At 34.3% G+C, this 16,626-nt stretch overlaps 1 protein-coding gene across 1 annotated transcript; it reads right to left on the bottom strand.

Moving 5' to 3' along the window:
* Positions 1-14,371: 14,371 nt before the first annotated feature.
* On the bottom strand, positions 14,372-16,223 carry LOC113235331 (uncharacterized oxidoreductase YrbE-like). Its single transcript, XM_026471005.1, has 6 exons — positions 16,127-16,223; positions 15,790-16,041; positions 15,323-15,630; positions 14,947-15,186; positions 14,700-14,855; positions 14,372-14,579 (listed from the first exon to the last, which is right to left on the bottom strand). The coding sequence occupies exons 1-6, from the start codon at positions 16,204-16,206 to the stop codon at positions 14,440-14,442; spliced, it is 1,176 nt and encodes a 391-aa protein (XP_026326790.1). The 5' UTR covers positions 16,207-16,223; the 3' UTR covers positions 14,372-14,439.
* Between the last annotated feature and the right edge of the window lie 403 nt (positions 16,224-16,626).

The following is a 16,626-nucleotide window of genomic DNA, read 5'->3' as shown; positions in this document are numbered from 1 at the left end:
CGTGGTTTTTGTATTAGACCCGTCGTCCATTTATTTGTAAGTCAATGATTATGGTACATTTTTTTGGTACCAAATATGTCAGGATTCGTTAAGATGGACACGGCACTCTGAAATCTCAACATATTTTGTCTTATTTCTCAGAAACCAACCAGCAGATCGAGCTGGAGTTTCCTTTACTTCAGAGTACTATTAAGGAACAAATTTCTGAATTAAGAAGTTTTTATTATTATTAAGTAAATATTGGTAATCCGAGGTACACCCGCCATATTGACTATTGACTGAAACTGTCAATCTGTCTGAAAGTCTGTCGATGGGTGTACCTTTGATATTGCTGTAACTTCGTTCTGATGGAGGTACAAATTTTTTATACAGAGGTACTAATTAGTAAATTTTGATACCAAATTTGTCAGGATTTGTTAATGTACACCCGCCATTCTGATTCTCATCGATAACTGTATGGTCCTCAATACAAATAAATGCTACCACATAAAGTTCACCAGGCGCCGGAGGCCTTTAGCTGTGACTTATTTTATGGACACTACACCCTTAACAGAGGTCAGCAGTATTCGAGACCTGGGTGTCGTCATGGACGCTACATTATGTTTTAATAAGTATATTGACTCAATCATTAACAAAGCTTGTCGGCTAACCAGTTTTGTGTGAAGACAAATGAAAATTTTTAACGAGCCAACTTTATCTATTTTAATTCATAATAGTTTCATTCGCAGTATTTTAGAATATTGCTCTACTGTCTGGAACCCAAGTTACCAGGTTCATTCAAATAGAATTGAAAGTATTCAAAAACCTTTCCTCTATCATTTAACAAACAATAATTTTAAATGTAAACAGCTGTTTTCGTACGAGTCACGTCTCTCTCACTTTAACGTGTTCTCATTGCAAAAGCGGCGAAAAGCTAAAGATGTAATGTTTATATTCAAAATTATTCATGGTATTATAGCTACACCTGATATCCTTCAACGTTTACGTTTCTCCATCCCCCATCCTAGCAGTCACCTGCAAAATCGTAAAATATTTTCCTTCCCTATTTGTAGAATTAACCGCGGTCAACACTGTCCACAGTATCGCATGTGTTCTTCTTACAACGATATCCGTTTTGTTTTCGATATTTTCTTTGGTTCTGTGGTCTCAGCTATGAACGCAATTAGAAAGTGTCTATTATGTTAACTATACGACAGGCTTTGTTGGGTTTTCTTAAAATACTTGAAATTTAGAGTTACTGTCACTTATTTAATATTTTGATACTTATAGTTATTTTGGCCTGTTTTGCATGTTGTGTTCACAACAAGTGGATAAATTCTTATCGTGTCACTATATAAATGAAATACTTGTAGTCTACATCTGAATTATATCCAGTTTTGTGAAACAAATTTAAAAAAAATGTTATTCATCAAATTATTCATGAACATTTAGGTATGTCCAAGGTCCGCTCAAGGCTCGCTGGGTCCTTCGAATGTTGACTCCGTTTGACAATGAACGACGCATTCAGTATTCCAAGGCATTCATAGAAATGAGCAATAATATGGAGAAAGAAACTATTTCTAGACTAGTGACGTGTGACAAACATGGATTCGTCCACAGACCACGTGATTTCGTCAATGGAATCCTGAAAGTAAACAGGAGTCTTTGCAAGGGCTATTCATAACAATAATAATAACGCACACACTCGACATTGCCCTGCACTAGGGAAACCCTGTGTCGCGGGTGCCATGGACACACACATAGACAACCACAAATTACACCCAAACTCACGAGAGAAATAAATGTAGGCCATACAAATATTTCTCCCGGCCCGGGAATCGAACCTGGGACCTCTGCTTGGCAGTCCGGCCTGGTAACCGTTCGGCCACCGAGGCAGTTAATTTATTTAAGTTATTTAAGGGTGAGATGCCTCCTCGCAAATTTAAGGTCCATCAGTCGGCAGGCCAACTAATGGCAACGACTTTTTGGGATGCATATGGGGTATTACTTTATATATTATTTACCTATAAATACCACAATGAAGGCTAGCCATTATACTAAACTGTTAAGTTAGCCTAGAAAAAACTAAAGATAAAAGAAGAGGCAAATTAAGCAAAGGAGTTCTAATCTTGCACGATAATGCTCCTGTGCATACCCCTCGAATAGTGAAGCAAGCTATGATTGATAATGGCTTTGAAACTTAGACCACCCACCTTACAGCTCCGATTTAGCCCCATGTAACTACTTTTTGTTCAGATTTTTTAAAGAAAGATTTAAGATGGCGGAGATTTTAACCGATGAGAAATGAAGTCCACGGTCAATGACCATTTCGATGAGAAACCAAAAGAATATTTTTTGGACTGATATCCCTAGGCGCTACGCAGATGGTGCAACTTTGGTCATCGAGTTTCGGCAACTGGCAACCCACAACTAGCTGTGTATGACGTTTTTCATACAATTTCAAGAAACCGCTCAGACGTAGCAACTTCAATTGAGAGTTTCGGCAATCGACTACAGTTTTTGATTGCCGAAATCCGTGATTAAATAAATTCTTAATTGCCGCAACTAGAAACTTGCAAATTTGTACCGGTTGTCTCCAGTTGCCAATTTCCGCAACAATTTCGGCAAATGATGATGAAATGATGGAAATGCTTCATGCTCTCGCTGATGCTTGCTTGCCGTAGCCTACCTCCAATTTTCAAGATTCCAAGATCATCTATAACAGGATTTAATGAAGTAAATTTAATTTATTTAATAACAATGCAAATTAAATTACAATCTATGTAATTTTTACCTATGCAATATCGTTCGAAAAATAGACTCGGTAATTTACAACGACACTTGAAAGTGATTTACAATAACGCTCTGTACTTTTTATTAGGAGCTAAGTTGCCAAACTTACAGATAGTTTTTCTAGCAATATATTCTTATTCTATATTCTTGAAGAATTTTACCAATGTCTAGTCAGTCACATATTCTATTTTTAAGTTTCTGACGTCTCTTTTATTCTTTTGTGCATCTGATTGGGTCACTTTTTGTGTACGATTTGACCAGCGTGGTCTAATGAAGAAAGCTTGAACCTAGATTTGCTAGACAAAAGACTACGGCTGAGATTTATAAAACAAACTTTGACTTCGACTAAACACAAATGGCGAACTTCGGAAGTTTATCTTATTTACAAAACAAACTTTGTCTAAATTTAAGCCAGAAATTACGAAATAAACTCAAAGTTTAATTTAATTTCTTGCATAAACTTGGGCAAAGTTCGTTTTGTAAATGCAAAAAACTTGCTTAGCTCGCCATTTTTGTTTAGTCGGAGCCAAAAAGCGTTTTATAAATCGAAGCCTATGAATCCATCAGTTATCAGTCCGCGTTTTTCAGTCCGTCAGGCGATTCACCACACACAGTAGGCCACCGTCATCGTCACAAAGGTAGTATTCTTCTTTTGTCTTCAAATATATTATGGAATAAAAACTATTATTTTTTGCAGCAAAAAAGCGAAGTGAAATTACTCCGTAAATGTTTATTCCAACATCTCAACCTCAGGTAAAAACCAAAACATTCCGCATTACAGTGATTCATTTACCTTTGTGCATGAAGAAAACATTTTTGATTGTGTTTCAATGTAGGTTAGATAAAACTACGATTTTTAATAAACAATTATAACGATTTTCGTTCATTCTGAAAAATAATGAATAAAAGTTATGCCTTTCTTCCACATGGAGTACAAATTTAGTAAGTAGCAAAGTTGTATGCTGTATCCCTCATTATTTCCTAATTCATAACCAAACTGTATTTTCCCTGGCTTAAACATTGGCATGCACATCCAGGTCTTTCAATTTACATGTGTTACGAAGATATAAATTGAATTGATAAGTCATTATTGATAGTTTGTTCATGCGAATCCAAAAACTTGACTAAAATTCTTAATTAAGGTTTTTTTATTTAATTATTTCTGAAATAAATTTAATGAAACTTTTACGTCGGTAATATTAAAACAGAGTAATATTAAGCTCCTTGTAGCAATTTCAGCAGTTCGTAACCAAGCTAATTAAATTAATTAAAATATTGAAGTAAAAAATCGAGGGATAAAAACAGGTTAATATAAAGAAGGTAATATCATCTTAACTGGAAGCTGAAATTGCCACCAATATGTTCCCACAGGATAACACAGATAACGCGAAGCACGTAGCTAATGCAAAAGGGGCTCATTACATTGTGTTGACACCGACAAATGCCCCTTTACATATTCTCACTGAGATCCCGAAGATTGAGCCATGAAATTGAAAACGATCCCTTTGTAGAAATTTATTCCGGGCACGAACTGCTCTCCCATTGCGATGAAGAAGAGATTTTCTCGTTTATTTTTATGAAATTATTGAAGAAACACTCTATCGATGTGATTAAGGACGTTCCAACTTTCGTTTACATTGATAGGTGAGAACCAATATTTGCTCGAAACTTTCTCATCTATATACATTTCCTATGTTTTTTTTTCAAAACTACATTTGTATACTTATTAATATTAGATACTTTCATACCTATGTAGGTTGACCACCTTAAAATAAATATTGATTTTGATTTGATTTAAAATTTCTGTATTTGCAAATGAACTTACGTAAAGTAATACAAAAAGATCTTAATCTAATCGTGAACTAACATAACATTATTATTTTACTTTACAGCCTTCCTTAGATATACATTTTTCATTATGTGTGTGTTTTCATTTTTCTACGTAAATGTATCAATGAAATTAATTGAATATCCAATATCTTCTAAACAAAGGAGTAGCTAATTCTAGAACATCGCGACTGGAAAACTGGTGGACTGGTTCTCGCGATTCAAAAAAGGTGCCACCTGAATAAGTTTATTCCAGCGTGGACAGTTAAAACACCTTAATAACATCAAAGCGGCGTAACGACTAAATCTAGTTTTTTGCAACTGGAACCGACTAAATAACGGCTTTTTTTAGTGTAATCAGATCTAAGCTAGTGCTGTAGTTTTCGAGATTGAGAAATGGTGCCGCTAGAATAATCTTATTCCAGCGTGGACATTAAAACACCCGTATAACTTTTGAACGGCGGGCCGACTAAATCTAGTTCTATGCGAATAGATTCGAAGAGAAGATAGAAGTGACTTCTTACTTGACTAGTCAAATTTCAAAAACTCGACCTTGGTAACACTGGAATTAGGCACGCAATAAAAACTGAATTAAAAATAAAACTGTAAAACGTAAAATTATGTTAATTTAATACTTAGGTATACATATATTAAATAAAAGAAAGGGTACAACAAAATATAAATAAATATTATGATGAGGGTATCCGTACAAATGTCGAGCGAGTTGATGAACATCACTTACCTATAAAAATAAGTAAATTAAAACTTTTTCTACTCTTCCTTTCCAAATATATTTTTATTCACGAATATTCCTGGACAATTTGCCAACTCACAATAATATAATTTAAAAAAAAAAACAGAAAAGTGCTCACTACTCACTATTTTAAACTTTGATTTTCATTTAAGAAGTTAAAACTTCTGAAAGAAAAATTATGAAGTTGAATTGAAACGAAGTAAAAGTTGAAATAAGACTAGTCAATGAGAAAATTGATATCAGCTTTAAAGTTCGATCGCCGACTATCATTTTATTTTTAAAAAGGTTTCCAATACAACATTAGGAAATACGAGCTTAACAATAAGCTTCTATACTACTTTTAATTCACATCACATGACGTCCCTGTTGACTACAATATACCTGAAGGGCAGCCGTAGATAGATGCAATGCTGTGTTTATGTCCCATCTCGATTTATTCGGGCCACGCTCAACTTTTCTACTTTTTCACCCCAGCTTGCCAGCCACACGTTCTCTATTACTCGAAACTCGTGCTCTCCATTATCTCTGCGACTGAATTTGCTTTAAATTTCCTCACCACCTTTTTAAACAAAAAATACGGACCGAACGGCGCGGGTGTGTATATTTAGTGCACAAAAACTTTTGTCCAACAATTTTCATTTTGTCGACACAAGTTTGTATAGCGACACTCAATTACTTTTTCCTGTACGCTTCACGAAAATTGTTTAAAAACTGGGTATTAAACATGAAGGAAAATAAAGCAGATAATTAGAGCTCTAAATTCGATATGTAACAAATTGTTTTTGTATTCATATCAATTTTTAAACGAGCTGTCAGATCGCCTCGTAGAAGCTTTCAGTGACCACAAGACTGGCAGTTATATCTACTAAAGAATAAGTTTAGCTCTTCAAAGGCCACCCTTCTGGGCACGATTTCCCAAAGTACGGTCCTCGAGGAAAATTTCTACTTGTAAGGTTTCAAATACAATATTATATTATACTTATGTTTATATAATTTCTCGAAATTGTCATACATAGTCAGTGTGTCAGAAATATATTTTTATTTATTTAGATGAATATCCAATTTTTTTAGGCTCAAACACTGGCTGAGGAAACATTTTCCAAGACCAAGTAACCCATCCAGAACCAAATTCAACTCCCGGCTTTTCGCATCATAACGGACATAATGACCTCATCGTATAAAGAAGCAGAAATATCGCGAACGCAATTCGTCATATCATTATGCAAGGAAAGGGCAGACTTTACGAGTATAATAACGGGAGATGTCTGACTCGGTGCCCGGTGAATGGCGAAACGTTCTTTATTGTGCAATGTTTTATGCGAACGATTAACCTTTTAATGTTAGCCGACCGCTCGAAATGAAAACGTCTATCGAAAATTATATTCCACGTTGGATGCCCTCGATAAAAACTTTTTACGATACTACTGCATGTAATTATAGTTATATCCAAACCGAACTAGCTAGTAGTTGTTTCCGTACTAAACGCCAATATCATAATGAAGATTATCTGCATATTTTCAAAATCCATCATAATTCGTCCTCTTTATATGCGTCGTGAAATAGCTGATAACACATATATTTTAAAAATAGCTCAGAATACAATTGATTGTCCTGAACTAACGTACAAACTTAACTTTTTGACTCCCGGGCATAATTTTAGGGTTAACAAAATATTTGACTTACCTGTAGTCTCAACCAATTACAGAAAGAATTCGTTTCTGCTACGAGCTTGCAACAATATCATTAACCTGGTCAATAGTGTAAATGTTGATGTCTTTAACACTGGAGTTGCCACAGCGAGTCAAACTCAAAGTCAAAGTCAAAGATCATTTATTCCATAGGTAAGATAAATTTACACTTGAAAACGTCACATTTACATTACATTAAGCTACTGCTCGTTCACTACGCTGACTTCCCTGAGAAGAACAAGCAAGAAACTCTGGGGATTGCTCGTTTCAAATAAACTTAAATGCTATGGAATACACTTTGAATCAAATTTGTGTGGATTCTGGAGCCGTGTCGTCTTTCCATACATCTTTATCTAACACGTAGTCTTCAATTTTGTAATATGACTTTTCGATCAAAATATTTTTAATGTAGTTTCTAAACTTAGGAAATAATAAACTTAATATATGCTCCGAAATCTTATTGTAAAAACGTATACAGTTCCCCATAAAAGTGTCGTTTACCTTGGTTAAACGAAATCGTGGTACCATGAGTTTGGACTTAGCTCTAAGGATAATATTATGGATCTTTCTTATTGAAATTATGTATATGTTTACGGGCATATAAAATATTTGAGTAAATGTACTGTAACGCCACAGTCATGATACCACTCTCCTTAAACTTTTCTCTGAGAGAAACCCGAGAGCCTAGACGGTACACAGAACGAATCGCTCGTTTTTTGCAATATAAATATGGTTTGAATATCTGCCGCTTTACCCCACATGAGAATCCCGTAGGACATTATACTACGGAAGTAACTAAAGTAAACTAGTCTAGCAGTACTAACATCGGTAAGCTTACGTATTCTGCGGAATGCGTATGCAGCAGAGCTTAATCTGCTGGACAGGGAAGATATATGTGGAAACCATTGAAGTTTACTGTCTAAGGTCACTCCCAAAAAGACTGCTTTATTGACAAGGTCAATCTTTTCTCCGTTTATTTCTATGCTTGGATTAGTCGATTTTATATATGTGGAAACCATTGAAGTTTACTATCTAAGGTCACTCCCAAGAAGACTGCTTTATTGACAAGGTCTAAATTTTCTCCGTTTATTTCTATGCTTGGATTAGTCGATTTTACGTTAGGTAATTTAAATTTAACACATGCGATTTTTTGTTTAGTTCTTAGGAAAGTAACACACACACATATATATAACTAAACTTACTCAATTTAGTTTACACTTATAGATATAATATAACGTAAACATGTACCCACTCTAGAGAGTATGACAAAGATCGAAGAAATTATTAGAATTTAGCAATCACAAATTGAAGAAGATGAATAGACGAAGAAGAAGAGAAGATGAATTATCAGACGTTTCATTTTAAAATTCATTAGGTGTTCATTGAAACGTGTCTAGCTATTTACGTCTATATTTAGACTTTGTGTAATGAACGAGGTTACTTGGAATTGTTTCATTACAATAGCTTATAGGAAATGAAACTATTTTTCCGGCTTTAAATTTTTTTTTAATTTAAAAGTTGACTGACATGGTCATCGTGACCATGGGACCTGTAAAGGGCCCGAAACGTCGGTTTGTTTGAAAAAACAAATATACGCGAGTTAAATCCGGAAAAATAGTTTCATTTCCTATGTGTAACAATCGCGAAAACCTAAGAAATCGATATACAATAGCTTAATAATATAGGTCGCTTACCTGTCACAATTTTTTTCCTTTGTACATTTTGTACTTACAATATTGTTTGTCACTTCCTTTACTCTCACTTTAAATCGTCTATATTAAAACTCCGTAGTGATAAATCTAATTCTGCCAATAATACCTACGAACATTAAAACAATTTAAACTATGATCTGGTACGTCTATATGTGTCCGTATATAACAAAGGATGGAAAAAATGGTTTCCATAGACTATGGATACCAAATGACATGTTATATTGACATATATAAATCAGCCGTTATATGTATATGATGCATTTAGACTTAGAGGATGGAAGCATTTAGACGTTGAAAGCATTGAAAGCTTACATATTTTATTGTCTTTGTAAATGCCAACTGGACAGATGAGGACTCATTTTACCATTTTTGGAGTATGCTTTGACATCCGTGTCCGGTTGTCAAAGGGAAGTATGTACATGAAATATCAAAACCAATGTTTGGCCAAATGTTTTATTTAATTATTCGCATTAATTGTAATAAATTTGGACAAAAATATTGACCGTGAGAACAATTAAGTACTGATTAAAATGAGTCACTGCGGCATTAAAGGGTGAGGTAGTAGAAAAAGCGGAAATCAACCGAATGTTACATAACACCGACATGTGTTATTTTTCTGTCTACAAATCATACAATAGCGCAAATATCCCATGTAATTAGACTCATTTATGTAGTTTATTCGTAAGTCTTGCCAAATTTTGCTTTGGTTACTTTAGAGTGCCTGTTTGTTAGTATATTTTGATGATTGTTGATAACGATTATTTTGAGACAGTGTTGTTCTTATAAGCAGATATATTATCGATTCACTACGAAGGTTTTATTACTTCATTATTATTATTATTTTTAAAGTTTACCTACAAATGAACGAAGAAAGAAATAATGGTTGGAAATTATAGGACTGCCGAACATAAACATTGGTTCAAATACCATCTTCGTTTGTTCGCTCCATTTTGAAGAGTCAAATTTTAATTAAACTTTGAATGTAAATAGATTACTTGATAATGCAATTCCATCTTTATATTTATTGGTAAATAACTTTATATTTAATTTTGATTAAAATGGCTCATTACTTGCCTAGTAATAATAGCTTAGTACATACTTTGATTACAGTAAACTATACAAATTTGCAAACATAAAAAACAGTTTCGACATTCAAGCCATACATTTGCATGTCGATATTGACTAATGATTATTGTACAACACTAAATCCGCCCTTTCTGTGGTACAATTTTGGTTTAGGTAGGTATGTTTACTCCGTCGATCACTCCTTGATTTTTTTCCATCCTCTAAGATGGTTATATACTCGATGTTGCAGTGTAATTGTAAGTGCTTTTGCTTAGGTGGCGCCAACTGGTGGCGCAAATGTTTCCCCTCATTTGGGCCTATTTAAAATCGCTTTACAGTCTATTCCTAATTGTATCGTAATTTTCCGTGGAGGGCTTAATTTCTTTAAAATTAATGCCGCTTAGTCATTGTTGTTTTTGTCCAATCATGTGGATAATGAAGTTCACCATTCAATGGAACACCCTCGAAAATATCTTTTTAAGTATTTTTTTAAGTTTTTTAGCAAAGTTGATAAAGTGGTAAAGGTCACAAAATTCACGTCCTGTTTTTCATCTCGAAATGTGTATAAAGCGTATAAAAATGAAGACGAACGTGTGCCCAATCAGTTCTCAGAGATATCTCATCAAAGTGCACATTGTGTTGGCACAATGATAGCAATCGCGCGTTCCTTCAGAACCGCAAAACCATACAGATGCTACATGGTATCCGTTTAGATTTCCTTGTGGCTTTTTAGACAAATTCAAGGTGAGGAAATGAATCCTGCGACAAGGAAAAAAACCTATGCGCCAAATATATTTTGACTATAGAATTTTCTTGTATTAAAGTCCACTCAAATTGAACAATTTCTGAATGGAATTCAGTCGTTTCTCAACCGATATGCATGAAATTTGAAAGTAGCTTAAAAAATTATCGGATCGTGACGAAACCCAAATTTTAAATTCCGATCCAAAGATAATTGAGGTAACACGGAAATAACCAGAACTGTGAAAAGAGAAAAAAATAAGATAACGATAAGAAAAATATGTGGGCGCGTAAATGTGCAGAACCGTGAAGAAGAAAAACTTCTGCGCTTCGGTATGGAATAGTTATGCCTAGTATTTATTGCCCATATTACTCATTGAGTAAGTTCGTCATACACAAAATAAGGAAAGCAGCAACAGAATCTGCTCATCAAAATATGATTGGTTCCGACCCTAATGTCCGGTATGATGTGCGAAGTACATAAAGAGAAAATTTCATTACACCGTACATGTTCAATTAACTGTCCTAAAGGGGCTTCGGGTGCTCGCCACTGATACCACTAACACGAACAACAATATGAAGCCAGATAGAAGTACATTGTTAATGTTGACCTCTATAACACCGCCTATGTAGGAAAACGAATACTTAACTATTATTTCACTATTTACAAGAAATATACAAATATCTTCAGTTATTTGACAAATAGATTAATTAGACTATGTAACTTACGTAGCTATAAAAATCAATCAAAAACACATTCATTCAAACTTTTTACAGAAGCATCACAGCATTTACAAAACTACTTTCTTGAGATCGAGATTAGTATCTCCACATAAGGTTTTTATGGAAGCAGGCGAGTATAATTATTATATAATTATAATATCGGGAAAATAAAAAGAAGTCATACGGTGGTAAGAAACCTGATATTAGGGATAATCATTTAGAGCATAATTATTATTGAGAAGATTTACTCAATCCGGCACCATCATCAATATAGAGATTTAAAAAGCAAAATATTACCTCCATTTACCGTATTTAGCAAAGCAAAATATTACCACCATTTACCGTATCTAGCAACATTTTAGGTAAACATGTAATTGCAATAGCGAGCCAGTGAGTAAGAAAATTATAATGTCAAGTTATACATTAGAATGAAACAAGTTAATAATGCAATCATTAAATTCCGTAAAACTAGAATAGCCTCGAAGTTCTGAAAGTAATACTGTACAGGTATACCAACTTTCATTTTATGAGCACTTTGCAGTTCAAAACGACTGGAAAATAAGCTGGACATTTAATTCTCTGAAAGGACGTCAAACGACAATTAAACAGAATGTAATTAGTTACAGACTTTAACGAATTATTTCTTAAACCAGCGTTTCACGAGCGTAGACTTTGTAAAAGCTTATTTTCAATAAAAGGTAATGTTAGGAATGTTAGGTTTTGTCTGAAAATACTATAAAATGATCTTTTATATTAATTACTGCCAACGAATTTGTTTAATTTTATGCTTGTCAACACTTTATATTTATCATCGCCCAAGAACTATCAACTTACCTACTATAAATCTACTCGTTAAGTAGAACTCTATCGTGATATCAAAGTTATAATATGTCATAATAGCACTAGGATTATTAAATTTAAACTAAAGATACCTCTGTTACTCGACTACTGGATTTTGGATACTTTATTAAAATCAGTCATTTATACAAGAAAGATAAAATCTTCGACGAGATCTGATTGAGGTGAGTCGCTTCCAGAAATTAATGTACAAGTACTAGGTTGTGCATTTTTCTATACATGTCTACAGCCGGGAACCGAATTACAAACACAGACATAATTCGTTTTAGTTGTTAAAAAAAACATCTTCGCCTAAATACGTTCATAATACGATAAAAAGAATCTTCTACAAATTGTTTTCATAAAGTAACTGCAGTTGCCTAGGAATCTAGATTGTTTATATCAAAGTATGTATTGGTGTCATATATCGGCGATTCCGCGGTCGGGTACCTGACACCAGATTGCGCCACACGTCGCCGACAAGTGCAACACGTGTATAATAGATTAGTAGTTTAATTTATTTTATTGTCCTATTATATTGTATGTATGTTAGTCCTGAAGGTATATATTATATGGGTCATGTCGCCTGAAATAAATGTCTAAAAAAAAAATAAAAAGAAAAATCAATCTTGAAGTCAGTATTACATCAGGTTGTTATTGACCATAATTACCTACAGCAACGATAACACCACCGCCGTAAATAAAGTTGAAAAATGTTAAAACAACCAGCTATTATAGACAGTATTCATATAAAATAGATGATATTATATATTAAACAACGTGCAAAAATTATTTCCATTACTATACTTATTTATTACTAGAATAATTACCGTCTAAAGGCTACCTTACTTAAAACAGTTAACGAAATCCATATGCGATTGGTTGCATCACTAACTGTCAACGAAATTATGTCAATTTCCAAAAACCGTGAACGAAAATTTTATTGTAGGTAGAATTAACCCTTTAATTTTGTATTCATGTTCCATTCACTTGTAGTATAAAATAATACCTACTTGTCTCAGTGCTATGTGCCTAGACATGGTATCTCTGTATAGAATACTAATAATCTATAAAAATGCCTACAGATTTGTGATTGACGATCGACACGTTTTAATCTACAAAAAATGCAATATCAATGGTCTCCTCACATGTTTACTAAATTTTGGTCGATCACACCATGTTGATCGACAAAAAAGACGATGTCGATCGTCTGTTGCTTACAAATTTACTCGTTTTGTTTGATCACACGTGTCGATCTACAAACAATACGATATCGATTATCTGCTTCTTACATATTTATTCAATTTTGTCTGATCGATCACACAAAAATATTATATTATCATCTGTTGTTTACAAATTTATCCGTTTTGTTTGATCACACGTGGCCCGTACTTATTCAATTCTACTACGACCATTTACATTGACTTGGCTCTCTGGCCAACTTTAGACCACCAACTTTAGAACATCTTGTAATTGTATTGTATTTTACATTTTTAAATCGTGAGACGTAGCTTGAGTATAATTTACCTAAATATTAGATTTAGGTATGTAGTTAAAGTAGTGTAGTCAATGTTGAGATGATTAGTAAATCACCAACTAGTGATTGAAGTTTAATATTTACCATTTGAATCACATAATTGTTTCTCAGAGTACAGTCGTACCCAGGAATGGGACGTACCTATATGAGTTAATGATGTGAACGTTTATATGTTTTGAGATAAATCCTATCAATAATCATTTAAGTTATGGTTATTCAAAAGGTTATCTGTAATACGTTATGAGGTCGGTTAAATATAGTTATAAACAAACTGTCTTTGTAAACATCATAGAGCCATTAAAATTATAGTCTTTGTACCATTGACTTACAAGTACAAATACTTTACCTACTTCGAAAACTAGGAATATCTAGGTTAAAGAAAATTTAACGTCGCCTTAAAACGAAAGTAAGGAATTCCAATAAAGACTGGTTGATTTTAGTCATTTATCTCATTACCAAAGCGGCTAAAGATATATGTTACTAAAACCCGATTACCCTCGCGGATCTTCCCTTGTGTTCAAAGTGAACGTATTGGAGCGGAATGTTCCACGTCAGAGGTAAAAGTAAGTATTCATCTTAAATTTCGCCCGTGTATAGGAGCCCGTAAAAAGTCTTTCATCTGGACCGGCATTCTTAAGAAAGAATTGTTTCCATACGGGAACATGATAATATTAGATATTAAAATAAGTGTAAGGAAAGTAACGTGGTTACGTCCAGTTTGCAAAATTTATTGACGTAATAAAAGATGACATAACAAACTGTAATGATCCTTTTCAAAAATATTTAGGAGTAAACAGCAGGGATGCCATCCTTGCTCCAGTCAAGATTAACCACGGCACCAGTGCGCGCACTTGTCTCCAGGGCTGTAGCTATCTTGCTTACAGCTAGGCATTGCCAGCTAGTCACGTCCATAGGTATTCCCTCTAAAAAAGAAATCTAAAATTAGATTCATATAGTGATTATAAACTTATTTTTCAGTCGACATCTTCTGATTAAGACGAGGATGTAATGAAGTATTCACATATTGAACAATAAAATCTTACCTTGCACCACTTCCAAGAAATGTTCCAGCTCTAATTTGTAGGCTGTCTTAAAACGTGAGGGGAAGGAGAAGAAGATAGGTGTTTGTTTGATGCCTTCATGACCAATAACTGTCTCCACTGAATGAGTTGGCCTTTGGTTCTCCACCTTGATCATTCCTACAAATAATAATGTAAAATTTATAAATCTAGATCCACCTATTAAGTTCTTTAAAGTGAGGTTTCTTTTTTAATAGTAAAACATAAATACCCTTGTTTCCAAATACTTCTAGTCGCTGGTCATAACCATAAGCAGAGAAGCGACTATTGTCACCAAGAACGATGGCACCAGAGGGGAATGTGAGCAGAAACGCAATTGTATCGAAGTCATCTATGGCTTTGATCTCGGGTATAAGAGACGAGGCGAAAGACTGCACGCGCGTGGGGAGTTCTCCAAGCACCCAACATGACATGTCGATGTCGTGCACTAAGCAATCATGATATACTCCTCCTGCAAAATAATAAAACGCAATTGTAAGATTTTGAACAAAAAAATATTATGACTGGCTTTTCCATCTTATCAACTAATTACGCAGTAGCGGTGATGCCAATGCTTTGCCAATGCATTGGACGGACAAAATACATACCTGACGTCTTTAGGTAATCAGTGCTAGGAAGAGGGGAGTCTCTGGCGGTGACTTTAAGGATCTGTACGTGACCGACCTCTCCCTGCCTGACGCGATCCTTGAGACCCCGATACGCCGGATCGAAGCGGCGGTTAAAAGCAGCGAATAAAACACGGCCTTTGGCCTTAGCCACCTCGTAGCACTTCTTCGTATCCTCAATGTTCTCAGCAATAGGCTTCTCGCAGAATACGTCCTTGTTAGCAGCAATTGATTTCACTACAATGTCGTGATGAGTGTAGGTGGGTGAAGCGATGAAGATAACGTTCACGCTGAAATTTAATTTGGGTTTTGTTTTTAAATGTAATGTAGAGTCACTCAACAATTTGTTACTTTTTAACTGCAAATTTGAACTCTATTTAAACGACGTCAGATACAATTTTCTGACAAAAAATTGACAACTTGAATATCTCCAATGGCACTCACCGTACCTTTTATCCTTGTAGACTTTGTCAGCCTCCTTAGAGGTAACGAAAACAACATCATCGCTCAATCTCCAGTATTTCTTCAGGTCGGCAAACTTGCTAGTCTGATCATCGACGATGTACTTCAAGATGATCCGTGAGTTACCTATGATACTTGATAGATGAATTGATCCAGCGCGTCCAAGACCGAATATTGCCCCAATCACGGGTTTTTTCTGATGCTTGGCTTTGAGATTAGTGGTTACATTGTTAACGTATCTGCAATAATAGACAAAATTAAATTAATAATAACGGTTGACTTCATATTAATTTTAAAAATGTGATCATAATATCAGGAACTCACTCAGTATGATCATAGTCCTCAGGTGGGTAACTCTGCTTTAGGGTGTAAGGAGAAGGGCCAGCGAAATTTTTTGTTGCCATTTCTGCGCACGATTTTAAATTTTAGTCATTTAACATAGAGGATACGTAATAAGACAAAACGTAAAATAACAAGAACGGTGAATATGTTAAAAAAAGTGCAATTTTGTTATACTCAAAAAACTTTGAAAAGGTTTTTCGTTGAAGTGGATTAAATTATAGGATAATAATTATGATAATATTTATGTTTGTAGGAAAACGCCACTATGTAAAAACGTATAATGAATAAATAATAATTAATAATATCAGTATACATTGTAAGATCTAATATCTTTTCAAGTACAGAATTATAAAATGAGTATCTCACCGATATAATATGTGCTGAAAGGTCTTATTCCGCTCTACTTTATTGATCTAATAAGAATATATAACTAATTACCGAGCTTATATTCACCCGACAAATGTCAACTCATATCAGAAACC

Source organism: Hyposmocoma kahamanoa, unplaced genomic scaffold, assembly GCF_003589595.1.
Source record: "Hyposmocoma kahamanoa isolate Upper Pololo Valley unplaced genomic scaffold, ASM358959v1 87, whole genome shotgun sequence".
Taxonomy (NCBI): Eukaryota; Metazoa; Arthropoda; class Insecta; order Lepidoptera; family Cosmopterigidae; genus Hyposmocoma; species Hyposmocoma kahamanoa.
The sequence above is the reverse complement of the archived record's forward strand: the minus strand, read 5'-3'. Positions and strand labels throughout refer to the sequence as shown.